General features: G+C 38.1%; 1 protein-coding gene across 6 annotated transcripts in view; it reads right to left on the minus strand.

Moving 5' to 3' along the window:
* The window catches only part of LOC114530017 (TNF receptor-associated factor 3-like), a 33,851-nt gene extending 12,400 nt beyond the window's left edge, over window positions 1-21,451 (minus strand). For 2 of the 6 annotated variants that reach the window (XM_028551592.1, XM_028551586.1), the window contains exons 1-2: window positions 21,371-21,451; window positions 11,197-11,290 (exon numbers count right to left, since the gene is read on the minus strand). In XM_028551592.1, coding sequence (XP_028407393.1) covers window positions 11,197-11,249 — 53 coding nt within the window. In that variant the 5' untranslated portion in view covers window positions 11,250-11,290; window positions 21,371-21,451. Of the gene's footprint in view, window positions 1-1,797; window positions 1,944-11,196; window positions 11,291-17,271; window positions 17,339-21,370 lie in introns of those variants that run through there. The other 4 variants (XM_028551589.1, XM_028551591.1, XM_028551590.1 and 1 more) reach the window with 4 other exon arrangements.
* Window positions 21,452-21,637: the final 186 nt, after the last annotated feature.

Genomic DNA, 21,637 nt, shown 5'->3' on the forward strand with positions numbered 1-21,637 from the left:
ATTTTCTGCCAGGCGCTTCCTTTCCCGCGTCCTCCCCAAAATTCCTTGCGCACTCGCTCAGCTTAGCCACTGATCTATGAAAAAGCCTGTAGTGTTCCAATATTTATTTTATTTAAAGCGCCTGGGAACGAGGCTGGCGCATTTAGACCACACCCAATTTATCGGCACGGCAGGGCTAAAATGGGTACCCGTACTAATTACACAGTGCTCGGTGTTCGGCGTTGTATTGGTAGTCTTAACAGTAATTAAATTGAGTACTGGTACCAATAGACCCTTTGCATGTTAGACTACTTTTTGATCTGTCCAAAATAATCCAATCAAATCACCATAGCTGAAAAGAGCGTACCAAAATTAGTAAAAATGCAAAGTTTGGTTGCGAAATCTCGTAAAATACGGAAAATATAGTCTTGCAATGTTTGTATACTTTAGTTTAATGCACGCAAAAAGTTACCATTTTGGGCCAGAATGTGGTAACATTTTGCGTGCGTTAAACAAAAGTATACAAATTTGCAAACTTTGCAAGGCTATATTTTCCGTATTTCACGACATTTCGCAACCAAACTTTGCATTTTTACTAATTTTAGTATGCTCTTTTCAGCTGTGGTGATTTGATTAGATTATTTTGCACAAATCAAAAAGTAGTCTAACATGCAAGGGGTCTATTATAGCTGTACGGTTCCAATAGATTGATTGTAGTTTAAACGGGGCTTTAGTTGTTTAATTAAGACCTCGCGAGGCTGCTAGCTCAGCAAGTTTCTCTCGTGTGTGGATAGTTTTCGTGAGGAACTCCCCTCGAAAGGCAAGTTTCTCTCGTGCGCGGATGGTTTTCGGGCTGAGCTAACTGCCTCGCGAGGTCGTTAGCTCAGCTGGTAACTCTCGTGATATAATTATTCAATGTTATCCATGAAAAACAGTCACACATATAATTATACATCAATCACATCCATAATTTTTAGGCTGGGTCTACTGGAGATGCAAATTTGTAATGAGCAATTGCAACAAGGACAAATTTCGTTTTCAAATTTCTTTATATTTTTCAGACTAAGCCAATCGGAATGCCAAAATGTAAGCTACGTTATGTAAAATGTGAATAATGTACCTTTTACCGGAAGTAGTTAATGTTTATGCATTCTGATCGGGTTACTGTGAAATGTAAACAAATTTAGCACTTATATAGGATATGCAGTATACAGAGAAAATTCTCACACTGCTTGAGTATAATTTATTAAATACCTGCATGATAAATCAGTGGGTTTATATCGTGTCGGTTCGTGTCATGTCGGATTTCGCATAACAACGAATTTAATACAACGAATTATGAATTACGACAAATCATGAAATATGGTATATTTATGCTATACTCATGTTAATAGACCGTAAAAACAATCAAATTGAAAGTACGAATATGAATATGTAGACGTAATCGAATACAAGATTAACCGGCAAGAGTATTCCCGTAACCCGTTAGAATTCTTTCCAACATATCTAGTCGCAGCAAAGATTATTATTAACGTGGGTTGTATTATAATCTGACACGCTTGTATCCAGCAACGTGGAAGCTTAACTTTCTCTTTCTGTTTCACTTTGTTTGGTATAGAATTGCATAGTATATAATTATTAATATATCGCCACGTAAACAACTCAAACACATTTAATAAAGGCTGGTACGTTCTCGTATAACATAATTCGTCGTAATTCACACGTCGCGTAATTCGTTGTTAACCAGCCTTTAAGTGCAATTAAGTTATATCACTTCCTTATATGATATTAATCGTAATTAGATTTTGAATAACTTACATTTTGCAAATGTATGCATTTATCGAGATATGCATATGCACACATAAGTGTAGTAACTCACTTGACTAAATGTCCTTTGGTCTAAACGTCGAGAATTTTTCTTGTCGCAGCGGTAGCGAGCGAACAAGGCACTCGCAGATCCTAAGATGGCGCCTTGCATGACGGTACTAGTGGCAGGGTCGACTAAACACTCTATTATTGGGGTGGGGCTGAATTTAATGACATCGCTTTGTCTCCATAGTCTGACTAGTCTGCGAGCAGGCTATACAGGGTGTCCCAAAAAAAACGAAAACTATTGAAATCACTCATTGTTAAAATTTGAATGCCGTGTGCACGAATTTTAGCCCATGGGGATTTAATGCAACTCAGTAAAATGCTAAATGCTTTGTGTTGCTAGAGAAAGGGGACATGTCGAAGGTCATGGTGATTGAGATGCACATTTAAATATTGTTAATAAATATCATTTTTGCGTACGAGCAAATTTTACTGCATCATATGCATGCATAAAAATGCTTATGGCAAACATTTACACACTTGTGGGTCCCAACAGAGTGCTTAGGCATTCAAACTCTAACAATTACATTGTTATGAGTGATTTCAATAGTTTTCGTTTTTTTTGGGACACCCTGTAGTCTGACCGACCATAAAAAGCTGCATGCACGAATTTCTTCGTAAAAACCGCCTTCATAGGCATTATATTAGAATTATTCATGTCTTTAGAAATCTATTGTTTTCTCAGTCAGTGAACACTAAGATATTAGCATAGCGGGACAAATTGACAGGCTGGCTATGCTACTGAATAACTTTGCATCAAATGTTGTATAAGAACTGCCTAAAATAGACAAACACACTTCTCAAAGTTTCGACTTGAGTTCCTTAATTCGTCAGGAGAGTTAGTATAACTTACTATGAGTAAGCAGTTGTGCTTAATAGTCAAATACAGGGTGTCTCAAAAAAACCGAAAACTATTGAAATCACTCATTGTAAAATTTGAATGCCGTGTTCACGAATTTCAGCCCGTGGAGATTTAATGCAACTTGCTAAAATGCTTTGCGTTGCTAGAGAAAGGGAATATGCATGTCGAAGGTCATGGTCCTTGAGAAGCACATTTAAATATTGTGATCCATATTTTGTAAATTGTAAATGTTGTTGATAAATATCATTTTTGCGTACAAGCAAATTTTACATCATATGCATGCATGCATAAACATGGGTATGGCAAACATTTATACACCTGTGGGTCCCAACAGAGTGCTTAGGCATTCAAACTCTAACAATCAATTGCATTGTTATGGGTGATTTCAATAGTTCTCGTTTTTTTGCAGACACTCTGTAGAGCGATGGCAACATTACGAAACTTAGCTAACAAATAACAAGGAACATGCGTATTTTAGCGAATTCCGGCGTATACATGGCGCAAACTATGTCAGTGATATATAAATTATGAAACATAAATTATGCAACTTGCGTAAACATAAAATTATCTGAATTATCGGAATAAAGTAATTACATTAAATCTGACTTTATTTTGACTTTATTTGGTGGTTCTTCTATTGACAAAGGCCTGAGTATACACCAAATATATTTGCGATCGACGAAGGAGAACGCTTCCTGACCGTGTCATATCGAGATTTGCGATGTCAGATTTGCCTCGTTCTGATGTGTCGTCTTAGTAACTGGAGACCATGCGCTCGCTCTATTTTGACATTTTGTTGTTAATTAAACCATATGAGCCATCACTGTCCCCTTTTAATCACATACGCTGTGACGTTATAATGTTAACATTTTTGTTAATGATGTTAAACCGACATAAACACATTTCGAACGCACATCACTAATCTGTGATTGCCACTAGTATATGTTTAATATATGTTAAGATATTCATGTGGTTATTTTCACTTCCATACGTATACCAATATACTGTGCTGTAAGAACGAATTAATATACCGTATTTACTCGATTGAGCGCCGCCCCCGAATGAGCGCCGCACTAATTATTTTCAAATTCAGCGCTTAATCGACGCACTGTCAGAATTGTTGAATTAGTCTTTAGAATTTTCGTAAGGCGCAGGTCAGCCGTGAAGGCAGAGATTCCAGTGATTTGTGCGAGTAGGTTTGTTTTCTCTAAAATGCCCAAATGCTCGCTGTCAAAATGTGGACATTTGGCTACATCTAACTTTCAAATATTTTCATTTGAAGTTCTTGTTACAATTCACAAATAATATTATTTAAAGAGCGCCGCCCTCGATTAAGCGCCGCATCTGAAGTTCTAAAAATTTAAAGAGCGCCATGCAAATGAATATAGTGATTTCTTACCAAAGATCGTCCACTCGTCCGTACAGGAATCTTTTTAAGTGGTATATAGACAATTAATGAAATGATGATGCGTAAGCAATTTTGGTTAAAACGTGGGTGGGCTTCGAACCTGGCATGCATGATGCATTCATAAAATTTCTAAGAGGTGTGAGAAGCTCAACGAGAAGATATGTCTGTATCTGTCGTATTTTGGTTTATTCCACCTTCAATCACGTTGGCTTACACCAACCCAAACCCAAGGGACTCCAAATTCAACATGCGTCTCATCTAGTTGGTCCGTCTGTACGTGACATACCAACAAAATTCACACCTACTTCTTGGATGGGATCCACAGGCTGATAGGACCTTATATAAAACCACTTGCTACCCATCCTAACTTAGTCCCTAAAGCCACTGGCTCATCTACATTAGCTCGTACATATCTATACCTGTCTGAAACAGCCAGAAATAATTTGTACCTATCAAAATATCTATTTCTAGTCTTTCTTAACGTGAAGCGCATGTGGGATTTGGAGACCCTTGGGGTAGTTGAAGCCAACCGGATTTACAAAGAATTTGTTAAGAATATTACGTTTAATGCCACTCAAGAAGAGCTACCAAGTAATTACAAACTTAGTTTGTCGCGGTTAAAATCGCAGATCCGGAGACTTCCGCATTTAATTTTGACGTAAAGCCAACCGCAGTGTAGGCGAAGAGAGCTATGCCAAACAAACATTAGGTACAGCATCCAAGTTAAGTGGCAGTCCGTAGTGTGAGCTGCGAATCTCTGCAGGTATAATTAATTCGTTGGAATGATATTTAGCGGAATGTCTGTTAATATAATTATTAAATCAAATTATTTTAAAAAGGTTACGAGGCAAATATTCACAAATCACAACAAATACGAGAAAAATTTCAGTTATTTTGGCTTTCGTTATAGAGGTTAGAAAAATTATCACTGTTTTATATTTTGATATTTTTACTCATTTTTGTGGCTAGCCCACTTGAGGACTAGCCAGAACACAGATTTTCGTCGATGTGTGCGTGCGCCATTTCTACCCATTTCTATATAATATATAACACGATAAAATACAATAAACTTGGTTTACTTCATATGATTTCATTCATGTGAATAAAATCGTATGAAGTAAACCAAGTTTATTGTATTTTCTTCTTCAGAATATCTAAAATATTAACATGTGTCTAACTTTATATTATATTTATTTTAGTTTCGAGCTGTTCTTTAAGACATGAAAGCTAGGCGTACTCTTTATCTGACTCATGTAAAATCTCAACTATGCTATGGAACGGAAGTTTGGTCGCCCGTAAATAACATTCAACTCTCAAAGCAGGTTGAAAGAGTGCAACGTCGGGCGACGAGATGGATCATGATGACAAAAACAGGAGAGTTGAGTTACAAAGAACGTCTGTTGGCCCTGGACCTTCTGCCGTTAACCCTCGATAGGGAGGTTAAAGACTTGGTGTTTCTGTACAAGGCTCTGTTTGGTTATGTGAATGTTGATGTCAGTAATTGTGTCTCGTTTGTCAGTCATGGTCGAACTCGGCTGAGTAACACCTTAAAGTACATTCTAAAATGTCAAATCTGTAGAACAAGCACTTATCAATCTTCGTATTATAACCGTGTCGTGAAACTGTGGAACACTGTATGTAAAGATATATGTTTAGACACTGTGTCTAGTTCTAGTTCTTTTAAATGTTTAGTTAAACGTAGATACTTTAGTATTGTTGATTCTATTTATGATGTTGACTTGTCATGTACGTGGTCCTTGGTTCGTGACTGCTCGTGTCATAGGACTTAATTGTATTGTACTGGGTGTGTGTAGTGTTGTGTGTGTAATGATAGTAATGATTTAGTAAAGTTTGGGAATGTATCTTGCATGGTTCCTCGAGTACCGTTTATACCTTGCCCTTTTAGGGTCTATATTTTAGGACTAGTTTTGATTGAATATTTTATATGTTTCTTTGTAAAAATGTGTTTAATTGACCCTAATAAAGATGATGATAATAATAATAAAGACTCTGAATACGTTGAAAGCGTCTGATTGGTTGTTTTGAAGTTGATCTGATATGAGTGGTAGTTGAGGAATTTCGCTGTCAGGGATGGTCGCTGTGGAATGATTAGATTGTTGTGCATCAGATGCGGGTGGTCAAGGTTTAAGTTATTATTAGTTACATTAACTTTCACACCTTTGCTTCAATCGCTTGGACAAAAACTGACCTACTGGCACGAGCACAAACAAAACACGCACGTGAATTCAAAGAAGCTTGTTTAGTACAGACGGCAATACTACTAATCATTCCACAGCGACCATCCCTGACAACAAAATGCAGTCAACCATGACAACGCATCCCTCAAATACCACCAATGCCAGCTTATTACATAATTGACCTTTCACTCTTAAGCTGGCAAATTATGACAAAAATGTTCTCCGTGTTTACCATACTTACCCTTGACGGGCATATTCAAACCTAACAATGCAAATTTGTCCCTTTCCCTCACCAGTTCACTCATTACGAGTGCCTAGGCCTTGAGACCCTAGGAGGCGGTTTAAAAGGAGAAAGGAACACACACACAACCCAAGCCATACATCCATCCAAAGCGTTAATCAGCTTGAATGTGAGAGATCGATTTTACGTATTTATCAGTGCGAATGCATGTACATTCTTAACATATCAAATGTCCAAGTGCCACACAACTCATCTCATCCGACTCATCGTCGTCATGAACATTCTTACAATGCAGGAAATAAGTATAGTTAACAAGTACGATCGTACTATTGGACCAGGAACTGGTGAAGTATAGATTCAATCTTTCTCTCCAGGATGAAATTTCAAGTATCTATGAACCTAGGCAATCTTGCGAACGGTTATGTTAAAATTGTGGTTTTTCTACATTTTCTCATCTGCTTTCAATACAAAGACACTTAAAATGTGCCGAGTTGCACATCTATGTCCTAAGCTATGCCGCTGTAGCTGGCGAGAAGCTAGCGTTGCGTGCACCGTGCCACTGTCATTATAGTCGTTTTTTATGTATACGTATGTATGCTGGGCAAAGCCTAAACAAATAAATAAAAAATAAGTAATGCCCTAGAGAGAAACGCATTTAACGCAATGGTCCTATAGTCATGACTACAGGGTGTATAAAAAAAAACGCAACCACTTGATATTCATGATATCCTCTTTGTTCTACAACACAAAAGACGTTTGGCCCCTGGAATGCGAAAAAGCTTGTAATCATATTCTAGCGGCACAATCGTCGGTAAACAAAGTCGGGTGCGTAAACCAACGAGCTGAATTGAAAGTATTTAACGAGTAAAATTTTATTTACCATTTATTTTACAAGGTCGACAGTTAGCATTCAAGTTATCATGCACGACAATAAAAACTCGTTGTTCAGTTGTTATCTGCACCATTATTAGTTTAGCTGATTTGACTATTAGCAGTTGAACTGTACGATTAGAAGCCATTTTAAAATCCCAGGGGCATAAAATCTATTGAGCTTATGAACAATATGAATTTTAGAATATTAAGTGGTTGCGTTTTTTTTGAGACACCCTGTATACAGGGTGTCCCAAAAAACGAAAACTATTGAAATCACTCATTGTTAAAATTTGAATACCGTGTTCACGAATTTTAGCCCGTGGGGATTTAATGCAACTTATAAAATGCTAAATGCTTTGTGTTGCTAGAGAAAGAGGACATGTCGAAGCTCATGGTCCTTGAGATGCACATTTAAATAATGTTATCCATATTTGTAAATTGTAAATATTGTTAATAAATATCATTTTTGCGAACAAGCAAATTTTACAGCATCATATGCATGCATAAAAATGCTTATGGCAACCCCGATTTATACACTTGTGGGCCCAACACTTGAGTGTTTAGGCATTCAAACTCATAACCCCATAACAATGGCATTGTTATGGGTGATTTCAATAGTTTTCGTTTTTTTTGGGACACCCTGTATATTGTGTACAAAACAAAGAAAACACACGACCTTCTGGCTTGAACTCATAGTATATGAATATTAATAATATTAAAATTTGCCTCCCGCCACAATCTGACATGGCTTGCAAATCTTCTGAAGAATATAAGCACAAACAATTTAACTCCGTAAGTCGATAGAGAATAACCTTTAAGATAGTTGTGTGACGTTTTATCACGATCTGGTGCGAAATGACGGAGCCTTAGCCATTTAAACTTGCTACTGTTATTCATACTAATATTGAATATACTCTATACGGATTACTACGCTACAATTTTGAGTTGCTTCTAAATTTCTTTAAAATAAAAAAATCAAAATTATAACTCCGTCAATCGATGGGGAATATCGCTAAGGATAGTTGTGCGAAGTTTAATTGCGATCTGATGCGAATTGACGGAGCCTTAGGCTTTTTTAAAGAGTGTCACCCCCTAACAAAAACAACAACAACAACAACAACAACAACAACAACAACAGCAGCAGCAGCATCAACAACAACGACAACGACAACGACAACGACAACGACAACGACAACGACAACGACAACGACAACGACAACGACAACAACAAGATTAGCCGCGTGTGGGGACCAGAAATACGTATGTATATTATCCGCGCCAATTACTTTTGGTTATTAGGGTCCCAAGGCTTAGGCACTCGTAATGAGTCAGCTGGTGAGGGAAAGGGACAAATTTGCATTCTTAGGTTTGAATATGCCCGTTAAGGGTAAGTATGGTAAACACGGAGAACATTTTTGCCTGTATTATTACCTGCGTTGCAACTCCAAATTTATTTTGGAGCAAATCATGTTCAAAAATATTGAAATCCTACAGAGTATGTTCCTAATAACCAACCCGAGCCGGTGCGAAGCACCGGGCGAGGGTACTAATTCCGCCCGGAGATTTTAATTACGCCCGGGAATGCAAATGCGAAATGAAAGTTGTCCGCCATTATGTCATGGACGTTGGGCGTTTTTGTAAGTTATGCGCATGCGTGAGTATAAGACGAGTTAAAACTGGTAACTAGCAAACGTTTACAAACGTGCGATTGGCTAAATTAAAATTTGGGTCACGTCAGCATAACTGATATTTTGAATTATAAACCTTTTTTTAAATAATATTTTTCATTTGGATGGTCTTGAAAATATACGAAAAATTGACTCGTAAAATTGATTAAAATATAATGTAAAAGATACCTTTGGATAGAAAAATTTTCATTCTAATGGATGGTGAAATATCTACGATTTTGAAGCATTTTTAAAGTGTTTTTGAACAGGTAAATGGGTAGATTTCGGCATTTTAAAGTATACTATTGTTTTGTAAGTTTAATATGTGGATTTATCAACAAATGTATGACCCCTCTTTGAATTTATTCGTCAATATATCGTTGAAATGATTTGGATTTGAAAAGTATTTATTTTTAAAGGTGAATTTGTTTAAAAAGTAATTGAAATTTCGCTAAGAATTGTAGTATTTAAAACTATTCGTAGCACAATTATGATTATATTATAGTCGAATTTGATAGCTCGAGAGTCGACTTTATAATTCTACCAAGATATAGGATTTTACTTTACGACTTCGATCATTCAGCAGAAACGAGTATCATAGAATTTCAGTGATGGAAATATTGTTTATAGCTTTAAATATTGTTTATTGTTTAAAGTTTATTGCGTCAGGCGAGGGGACTTTGCATGCAATGTATTTCTAGTTAACTATACTTATTTCCTGCGCATGCATTGTAAGAATGTTCATGACGACGATGAGATGAGTTGTGTGGCACATAGGCAGTAGGCGAAAACCTGGGAACGAGGATGATAATTCCTTAAATTTCCGCAATCATTCTTCACGTCAAACAACCAGGTTCACACTTCTTATTTTATATACGGCTCACTGGGATAAATGGGATTAGTTGCATATTCCCAGCGTGAGGTTAGTGGGGATGTCCCTGATTTATGCACCGAGTGAAGCAAACTTCCTGTTTTCCGCTTTCTCATCAATTATAGCGACACTTTGCCATAAACCAGACTAATGTTTGTCTTTATTTATCCAAATCGCAATGATATTATATCAGTCATTTCGACACGTAAGCAACTCAAGCACAGGCAAAGTACGATGTAGCTATATATCTGTTAATATTCAGTTGTGTAATTGTGTTCAGACGCGCCCGATTTCGCGGCGTCAGCGACGGAGTTGAAAATTCTCCCCGGTTTTGTTTTGTTTTGTTTTTTTTATTTTTCGTCGTTGCAAGTCTGTAATGGCGCGAAATATACTAGTATTGGAAATGTGTATGTGACCGTATTTATCTACGTCCCAGTCTTATCTCCCAAGAGTTGTGGTGCACAGCTTTGGCTAATTTTCCGATGCGGATTCGATTTCGCTCGCATGATACCGCAATTCCTCCAAGAGGAACAAATAAACGTTTTTTTATGCTGTTCGATTAAGTTTAGATTGAATTGAGGTAAGAATATATTTAATACATGTAGATTCTGGTCCTATTTTAATAATATCGCTGCTATTTTGCCGTTTAACAAGATGATATGGCCGTGTATGGGCGCGTTGACACGTCGTAGTTTGCTGACAGGATTGAAGATTTAATATAACTATATAAGCGCGAATTCGAAAGGCAGAGTGTAAGACAAAGCGAATGTATCATGCGGTTTATTTACATTTCTGAACAATTGAACTTCTATACTTTTTAAAGTACGATGTGCTTCTGAATTTCGCGATCGAACTGTATTGTTTATGTTCAGAAGCTTTATATATTGAAGACTGGCATGTGCGCCGGAGTTAACGCCAGAACAGGCGTCTTGTTTGAATTAATTTTAATTGAACTTAATAGAAATAATAAAGCACTAGCAAGACGGATAGAGTTGCAGTGTATATGTGGATGTTTCAAAGTGAACTTTGGGTTACTTGTACTTTTGGAACGGAAATTTCCATTGCGAAGCACTGCCTTTATATATAAAAATTAATATACCATGTTCGATAATATCTACTTCCGTCTATAAAGAGTAATTAAATTTGTATCAACTTCTATCAAACTAGATTTTGCAATGGATGCATTTATATGATAACATAGACACACATAAGTGCAGCAACTTACTTGACTAAAATGCCCTTTGGTCGAAACGTGTAGCAGTTTTCTTGTATATACATGTAGTTTAGACTATACAATTACTTCATGGTTTCCGTGTTTGCTATAGAATAGAATAGAGGTTTATTCAAATTACTTTGCAGCAAAAGCTGAATTACGTAATGATTACAACCTTTGTATTAAAATTAATTATGATACTACTGATATTACTTACATCAAAAAGTTTAAAAAGCAGAATAAAATTCAGTTAAAATCTAAAAGTCAGGTAGACCTAAACCTATTTAATTTTATTATTGAATCTGTTGCACATAGCAAAGATAAAAGAGTTTTTGGTCCTTTCAGTTTTAATTAGAGGCAAGTTAAAATTATTTACATTCCTTAAAAAATAGCCTGAATCATATCTTCCAGGCAATAAATGACGAATCTTGTGATTTTCATCGGACATTACAGATTGGAACAAAGTGTTACATAAATATTCGTGATGATTTTCCATGGATTTAATGTTTAACAATCTGAGAGCATCAAGGTAATGCGTATCGGGCATAATTATCGCAATTGCCCTTTTCTCCAACCGTATCAGTTCGTTCTTTAAATATTGTGGTAATGAGTGATAGAATACTGGTATTGCATAATCAACAACAGATCTGATACATGAAGTGTAAAACAATGCTAAATCTTTCGATTTCACTTTGGCACGTTTTAATTGTGAGAGAAAGTATAATCTTTTATTCACTTTCTTAACCACAACCGCGATGTGCTCATTCCATTCCAATTTACTGTTTATAGTGAGACCCAACAGCTTTATACTTTCCACGACTTCTAATTCTTTACCATTAAGAACCAAGGGATCCAGATCAATAGGATTTGCGGAAAACGTAATGCGCAGTTCTTTGCATTTCTCTGAGTTTAGTTGCATCCTGTTTTTTTCAGACCAGCAAGACATTTCGTTTACTAGGCTCTGAGCTTTACTAATGCCGTTTTTCCGGGCTATCTCAGATGTTGTTGAGTCCCATAGATCCCCTTGAGATATATGTAAGTCGTTTATTAAAATAATAAACAACCAGGGACCTAATTTTGTGCCCTGAGGGACGCCTGATGGAACAGAGTCCCACGACGAAAAGCAGGAATTTCCCAGCTTAATTCTCTGGAATCTATCGGTAAGAAAATCTATAATCCAATTTACGACACTGTGGGGAATATCTAATTGTGACACTTTTTTGATCAGGATTGAATGGTCTATAAAATCAAAGGCTTTCCGATAGTCGAAAAGAATTGTTCTAATAACTGATCCATTTCCATCTGTTCCAGTGTACCATTGGTGTAACATATTGATAAGTGCCATTGTTGTAGATGATTCAGGTATAACGCCGTATTGATTCCGATCAATCGCCTTTAGTACAGCTGGCTTTACATATTTATTTACCACAAATTCTTCTGCCACTTTAGAAACGCACGAAGTAAGCGAAATCGGTCTTAGATCTTTTTCCGGGTGTTTCACAATCTTAATTTTTGGCATTGGAATAACATCTGCCTTTTTCCAAAGGGAAGGAACATACTGCTCTCGAAAGGATGCGTTGAGAATAAAGGAAATGCAAGGATAAATGAATATTCCTTTAGAAGCCAGTTAGGGATTTCATCTGGACCAGCTGCTTTGTTCACCTTAAGTTTTGATAAGACTCTCTGTACTGATAATTCTGATACATTGAGAAAAACTGGAGACTCTTCCAAAGGGTATTTGGGTAGTGGAGTGTTGATGGCCTGATCCAAACACGCGGGAATGTTGCGAGAGTTATTAAAGAAAAGCGCGCGAACACGGAAACCATTACGTAATTGTTTTATAAAATAACAACGACAAGGGCTGAATTTAAATTTAAATTCTTTAAAACTTTAAATTTCCGCGTTTGGATGGCTTGATCCAAACACGGGCTTCGACCAATCAGAACACGCGTTATATACATGTTATTCATAAAGGCAATTGCTGCTTGATTTTTGCTCCGGTGTGCAATATCCGAAGTCCTTGAGCGATGTGTTGAGCGACTTTTCCCAACATGGTTTCATCCCTAGAAAGTCGTGTACAACCCAGCTAGTTGAAGTCTTGCACCACATTGGATCCATTTTAGACTGTGGTAAACAAACTGATATGATATTCATGGACATGTCAAAGGCTTTTGACAAGGTCAACAATGCAGTCCTGGCAAATAAACTCCAACAATATAACATCGACGGATCTCTTCTCCAATGGTTCACCTCGTATCTTCATGACCGCCAACAGCGCGTCACAACCCTTGGCACTACTTCCTCCCAAAAACCAGTGTGCTCCGGTGTTCCGCAAGGCAGTATCTTAGAACCAATACTTTTCCTCCTGTATGTCGACTTACCAGATGTTGTGGCCATTCGTCAGTTGCGTATTTTGCCGATGACACGAAAATTGTTCACAGAATTGACTCCATCTCTGATGCCATTTTACATTTGAATCCTGGTCCAAGTCAAGTGGTCTCGTGTTTAACGAAGAAAAATGCAAAAGTCTTAGCATCACCAGACGTAGCCAACCAATTAAACATCCATACAGCATCAAAGGCAAAGAACTTATTCCTATCTCAGGACAGAAGGATCTAGGACTCTGGATCGCGAGTGATCTAAAGGCCGGCGCACACTAGAGCTATGTGCTTAGCAAAAAGTCATTCGTGGCCATTGGCGTAAGCCAGTTGCTCTCGTGGGCGGGCGACTTTTCCGGCGACTTTGGTCATTCGTGCCACTTACGGCAAATATCTAGCATGTTTGATAATTTCTGCCTCGCGTGCCGAAATCTTTCCGTGTGCGGCAAACTGAAAGCTATCTGCTTATGGATTGTCTACAGCGCATGCTTAATATACGAAAGTACTGAAACATCCAAGTGCCGGTGCGAACAAAGCAAAATGAATTGGTGGCTAAGGCCATATTGGAAGACAAACTGGTTGATCCTTGGCGAGAATATTGGTGTTTATACGATTTGAATTCTACAGATTTTAGAAACAGAGAGAAACGGGAATGCGCTATTGCAGAAATAGCTAGTAAGGTTTCTCAAACTGGTAATATAATTAATAGCACTTGGATAACGGTGTTTAGTCTAGTCCGACGCAACAGCAACAAAAATAACAACACCTCTTCGTCTTCACTTTCATCCATAATTTTGTTTTTGCAATCTGTTCGCCTTCTTGGATGTTTACTTTCGTATATTACGCATGCGCTGTTAAGACAATCAATAAGCAGATAGAGATTGAATATGTTTTCGTAGACCGTCAAAGTCAGCGAATTGGTAATCAAACACTGTTCGTTTTATCTTTGGGAACGGGTTGCATGAAAGGGAGAGGTCGAATATAATGTGAGTAAACACATATTATGTTAATTGTGTTTATTTTTGTTCAAAGGGCCCACAGTAATTGGTTTTCACTGTTGTGGTGTCCCTGCCATTCTTGTCCTTGTTTTGTCCAGACGCCTCATAGAAAGATGTGTTCGACGTCCTGTCATTTGTATTTGCAAAATTAAATAAATAAATGAATGATATATTTCTGTCCGCACAAGCTAGCCAAGGTCATGCATTCGGTGTTTATGCACATGCCACTGTGGCGACTTACCATTGGTAAACGTCGTATAAATATGTATATATGTATTGAGTATAAATTTAGAGTTGACTATTGATTTATAGTAACCCAATTAGGCTACTTAGACTAATTGTTTAACATATTCTCACTATGTGAGCTATTCTGCAACTTGATTGGTCGAGATAGCCACCGTATATCAATCATCTAATGGTGAGCAGCAATAAAAAATGGCCGAGTAGTAGTGACGAAGAAGAAATGAAATAAATATGTATATATTCACAATACAAGCCTGGAACAATTTGCTTCATAACCAATCTGTGAGCTAGAAGTTACTAAAAATTATAGCCATAATTATTCTATTGATACACGCATACGCGCAATACAAAAGCAGGGCCGTCGCTACAAGCTTAATTAATTGGGGGGTTGCATATTCATATATTCGTCTTATGGCCGAAAGATTTCTTTTGTTAGTTATTGTTTCTAAGGTTGTATAAACATGAATATGTGAATATGCATCCCCCAATTAAGCTTCTAGCGACGGCCCTGTGCAAAAACCTGGTTCTCATATGTCACCGACAGTCGGCGATGTATTGTTTGTAGCCGGTGACGAAGAACATTTTTTGAAAATAATAAAACACTTCATTCATCAGAGATCAGGGACAATAGGTATCGCCGACCGTCGGTGACATACGAGATCCAGGCTTAAAGGCCCACACACACTGAATTACATTATCCCCCAACGCGACGTAAATTTTCATATCTTTTAAGCAAATAAATTAAACTCTTGAATGAAATTTTGATCTGAGGTCATGACGTCATTAGGTGCCTTGGCAATACAGTTCAGGGCGTACCTGAGCGCAAGTTGCAACGTGTGCGCTACAAATTGCAGCAAAACTCGGCACAGCACATTGTATTATTATGCAGAACAATGAAATCATACAATGATAAACAGAAGTTTTATCTTCAATGCGGTGCATGGAATAGGCATACATTTTGTATGAAATGCATAAGTTTAAATTGCACAATCAGTGATCGACGATAACGTGATGATAACCATGTAATATTGTAAGATGTTCTTGAAATGAGTTCGTTGCTGTTGCCCTAAAATATTCAGCGTGTAACGTCCACGCGCCTTTAACTGATGCGTACTTTTGGATAGATGGGAAAATACTGTTCTAAATAACGTTTGAGACGATCGTATATATGCGTGTGGAAGTTGCGCCAAGTTTAACTTATAATCCTAACCTCATTGAACTATTGTTTGTCATATGGCAATAGTACTTTTGATTTGTATGCACATCTACGCTAATTCTTGTTGTAGCAACTGACTTTGGCAAATTGTAACATTAATAGCGTCGGTGAGAGGATCATATACTAGTTAAGTCTTTTGTATTTATATCATAATGAAATTTTTAATTTGAGCAAGGAAGCAAATAATCCCGAATATGTTGGGACTGTGCAGCAAAATGATGCACGCCATCTGTAAGGCCGTATAATTCTGTAAAACATAAACGTATACACAGGAATTGCAATGTACCAGTTCGGTTTAAATCTGCATAAAATCGACTGCTTTATTCTAATTACAGTCTAGCAATGCATATATAAACTATACATCTTCGTAATTTTAAAGCTTAAACGAAAAAATGGCTTAAAACCCTGTTATTATTCAATAACCAAATTCTACTTTTGAATTATTGAACACAGTTGAATGTGAGGCCCAATAAAAGGCCCAATCTGAGGCCGAATCCACGGCTAACTTCACAGTGGTAAACTAAATACAGAATAAATAAATACAGAATAAACAACACGCCTGTTCTGGCGTTAACTCCGGCGTGCCGTGCACGTGCCAGTCTTCAAAATAAAGCTTCCGAACAGAAACAATGCAGTTCATATTCATTTAGATGCCTTGCGAACCTAAATGTTGTTCGATCGCGAAATTCAGAAGCACGTCGTACTTTAAAAAGTATAGAAGTTCAATTGTTCAAAAATGTAAATAAACCGCATGATACATTCACTTTGTCTACAATCTTTGGAATTCGTGCTTATATAGTTATAATTAAATTTTCAATCCTGTGCAAAATGCGACGTGTCAACGCGCCCATACACGGCCACATCTTGTTAAACGGCGAAATAGCAGCGATATTATTAAAATAGGACCAGAATCTACATGTATTAAATATATTTTACCCCAATTCAATCTATAAAAATTAATCGAACAGCATCAAAAGAACGCGTACGGGTTTATTGGTTCCTCTTGTAGGAATTGTCGTATCATGCGAGCGAAATCGAATCGCGCATCGGAAAATTAGCCAAAGCTGTGCACCAACTCTTGGGAGACAAGACTGGGACGTAGATAAATGCGATCACATACACATTTCAATTATCAAATACTAGTATATTTTGCGCCATTACACACTTGCGACGCTGACGCCGGAGTAATTAATTAACGTAGCTACGTTTACTAGCTATAAATTAATAACACAAAGAAAGAGAAGAGTCTTACTTTAGTTGGCGCACACAAACTGCTGCTGAATACCGTCGTCGATAGAGTTCAAACGTAGAGGTATATATCCAATTGTAGCATAAGGTGATTGGCTTACATTCCAACACGAGATAAGCAAGGTGTCATGCAAGCACGCTAATCCGGGGGTAAGCTGCTTAGTAGCAGCTGCTGGTGTAGTCGCAGGAAGTAACAAAACGGAAATTAATTATCTATAATGCTATTTCTATCATTAACTGCTATATTTTTATTGACCTCGGAAGCACTTACAATGGTGCATCCGCGGCAACTTACTTTTCCTTATTCATTAGTGTTAGTCCATATTTACAGTTAATCCCATTATCCGATATCCGTTACAGTTATTATTGTTATTGCATGTCGTTAAAAGAAGCTATCACGCCCTATAGAATGAGAGTATAAATAACAAATGTAAAATATGAATAAGAGAGTTGGATCTAGACCTGTTGTGTGTGTGAAGTAAGCTCGGCTCGTCACATAACCATAAAGTTAGGGTTTTAAACCTACATAACGGGCCTTAATAGCGGTACTACGAACCTTTGCAATACATTATTTAAATGGTTTGAAACAGGAATTAATGTCAATAACTAAATATAAGTAAATGAATAAAGCGTTCGTTCTAATGACAATGTTCATCACAATCTCATACCAACGTCAGGTGGCCTCTTCTAGGAAGACGATCTTGTCTACAGACCTCACCAACTCGTTGCTGCTTGTCTTCTGTTTCACGGATCGTACCAGTCCTTCACGCTCGTTGCGGTACGCTTCCAACACACGAGCTAAGGGCCATACTCCTCTTGGTTTGCTGTCGCCTAGCACCATGACGATGTCGTTCACTGCCACGTTCCTCTTCGAAGCGTTCCACAATTTTCTTGAGGTTGTCTGGATTGTCCAGTTTCCCTAATTAACCAATTTCCTTCAATGTGTTGGTGCAACTCACCAGCTGGATTGAGAATCTCTGCAACTCCTCGCTGTCCTATTATCTGATGGGGGCCCCGTCGATGAGTTTCTGCAGGTGCGCAGCGACGATCTTGTATTTCTGACCATATCGCTCCTTAAGCAAGCGTCGCGCTTCTCTATATCCCTCCTCTGGCTGCATGGACAGACAACTTCGCATCAATTCCTGACCGCTTCCGGAAGTGTGATGCACAAAAAAGTAGAATATTGCGCTGGGGTGGTTTGCCTTGCACTCTACCATATGTTCAAATGCACGTACGAAGTCGCAGAAACCTAGCGGATCGCCGTTAAACGTCTGCAAACTGGGTCGTGGTAAGGTCAGCGCCATTAGGCTTTCTTGTTGCTGTTCGACTAGCTGCTGTAGCACCCCATTCTGACGTTCTTCCGTCGTCATTAGCGCTTGAAACGATTCCTCGCGGAACTTATCTAATTGCGAAAGGTTGTTGACGTACGAGCGTTCGTAGCCCTGCGGCGTTACAGCGCCCCATTCGGGGGCTTCAGAGTTGAGTGTTTGACGTGAGGAAATATCTACGGCAGCGGGATTAGCTTCTGGACTTGAAGAAACCTTTGGGGCATTCTCTCGTCGTTGATCGGCGAGGTTTAACTTGCGCTGAACCGGTGGTAAACTATGCAAAACACTTTTGTTAACCACAAAATTAAGGTTTCAAACCTACAGGCAGCACTCCCTACCCTATTGGTACCCTAGTTCAAAATGGGCCTAACTTTTCTTTGGCGCATTGCATGACGGTACCAGTGGCAGGGTCGGTTAAACATATCTACATATTATTTTGGTTTGGGGCTGAATTTAATGGCATCGGTTTGTCTGACCGACCATAAAAAGCTCCCGCTCCACGAATTTCTTCGTAAATACCGCTTTCAAAGGCAAATATATCGGGTGCTCTCCTTCGATCCTTCCTAGACACTCTAGGATCTTGTTTTCATTATGTTGAAGACAATTTTCCCCGCTTCCTGTACGCGCGCTATTCGATTTCTTCTCATTTAACGGGCCAAGCTCTCGGCCGGGGGCGGATCTAGGGTAAGTCCAGTCAGTCGCGCGACTTACGTATTTTTGGCAGTAAAAATGATAATTAAATATTCAAATTTATCTTGAAATATGAATAATTAACCCCTTCAAGATTGTAATAAGAATTAAAATCATAGTCCAGTTAAAGGGTTCAGTTTCAAAAAAGCAATATTCTTTCATCCAGAGCAGCGGTAAAACGCAAAAAACTCGCAGAATCGGGTGGGTCAGCCGGCTCATTTGATTGGTCGATAAGCCATTTGGACTTATCTCGACTGATTTGTGGGGTGGCCGGACTGATTTGCACATTAACGGGGCCAAATCAGTCCATTTCTTGCATTGCGATTGGTCAGTTTGAATTTACCGGACTTATCTCGACTGATATGCGGGGTGGCCGGACTGACTTGAACTTTAAACGGGGTTCGATTTCGATCGCTCTGTCTTCAGAATGATAAAAATACAAAATTTATTATTAAACGAAGCCAGGCTCTCCACTTGTGTGTTTTGAAATATGACCCTCGCCAGCTCTGTTAATAAGCGGAATCTAGTATGTCTTTCCTGGGCATTGTGATGAACGCTAAAATGAGCCGAAATAATCAAAATTCCGATCCGCCGATTTGAAAAATTTTCTCAAAATTTTCCAATTTGGACTTATGTTTGAAAAATCCTAGATCCGCCCCTGCTCTCGGCTTACTTACTCCGACAGTTTTGGACAAATCTGTGCACACGCGCACAAATTGTCACGGTTTTCAGCAAGGAATACTTTTCTACCAACTCGTCAAAGGCGTTCTGCTCTGCGGCTGAACATATAGGCTTGAGCGCCTTGTTGGCTAACGCGGTTTTGGCTTCATCTCTGGCAGGGCCGTCGCTAGAAGCTTAATTGGGCAGGGGGGGTGCATATTCATATATTCGTCTTATGCCCGCCTGATTTCTTTTGTTAACTATTGTTTCAACGGTTGTACGAACATAAATATGTGAATGTACACCCCCCCCCAATTAAGCTTCTAGCGACGGCCCTGTTCGCTTGCTTCCGGACTGGGTTGAGGAACGACTTTTGGAGACCATTTCGACTTGTCACTCGAACAAGTTCACCGGCTGTGTATGCTCCCTTTAATTATCTAGACTGCTATACTTATCTAATCGCCTACTATATTTATCTTTGATTTATATAATCTTGGAAACACTTGCGATGGTGCGCATCTCCGACTTTTATTCCATTATTTAAAATTTATATCGTAAATATGTAAGGGCAAAGGCCTTGCCTTTTTTTCGAGATTTAATCGGAATTCTAAAATACACAAAAAAACGTCCCCCCATAATTGCTTATTTCCCGCAACCAATCAGATCGCAGTCGACATCGATTGTCCCAGAGCTTTCGGCACAGGCAGTAGACGAAAACCTGGGAACGAGGATGATAATTCCTTCAATTTCCGCAATCATTCTTCACGTCTAACAAGTTCACACTCCTTATTTTATATACGGCTCACTGGGATAAATAGGTTCCCAGCATGAGGTTATGGGTATGTCCCTGATTTATGCACCGAGAGAAGCTAACTTCCTGTTTTCGCGTTTCTCATCAATTATAGCGACACTAATTAGCCATAAACCAGACTAATGTTTGTCTTTATTTATGCAAATCGCAATGATATTATATCAGTCATTTCGACACGTAAGCAACTCGAGCACAGGCAAAGTACGATGTAGCTATATACTGTTAATATTCAGTTGTGTAATTGTGTTCAGACATGCCCGATTTTGTCACTTCTGTTGCTACTTGATTGAATTTTGTTCGCAAACGCATTTGACTAATTTGAATTAATTTTAATTGAATTGAATAGAAATAATAAAGCACTACCGAGACGGTTGTAGAGTTGCAGTGTATATGTGGATGTTTCAAAGTGAACTTTGGGTTACTTGTACACTTTTGGAACGGAAATTTCCATTGCGAAGCACTACCTTTATATATAAAAATTAATATACCATGTTCGATAATATCTACTTCCGTCTATAAAGAGTAATTAAATTTGTATCAACTGCTATCAAACTAGATGTTGCAATGGATACATTTATATGATAACATAGACACACATAAGTGCAGCAACTTACCTGACTAAAATGACCTTTGGTCGAAACGTGTAGTAGTTTTCTTGTATACATGTAATTTAGACAAGCAATTTCTGCATGATATTTCTGTCCACAAAGTTGGCTATGCATGAGGTGTTTATGCACATGCCACTGTGGCGATTTACCATTGGTTAACCTCGTATATATATGTATACAGGGTGTATCAAAAAAATTCGAATCCAACTTTGACAAGCTGCTGTGTATAAAATACTAAAGTAAACGATATAATTTTTATATGGCAACAAAGAT

This window comes from Dendronephthya gigantea, unplaced genomic scaffold (assembly GCF_004324835.1).
Source record: "Dendronephthya gigantea isolate DGI-Jeju-01 unplaced genomic scaffold, DenGig_1.0 000059F, whole genome shotgun sequence".
Classification (NCBI taxonomy): Eukaryota; Metazoa; Cnidaria; class Anthozoa; order Malacalcyonacea; family Nephtheidae; genus Dendronephthya; species Dendronephthya gigantea.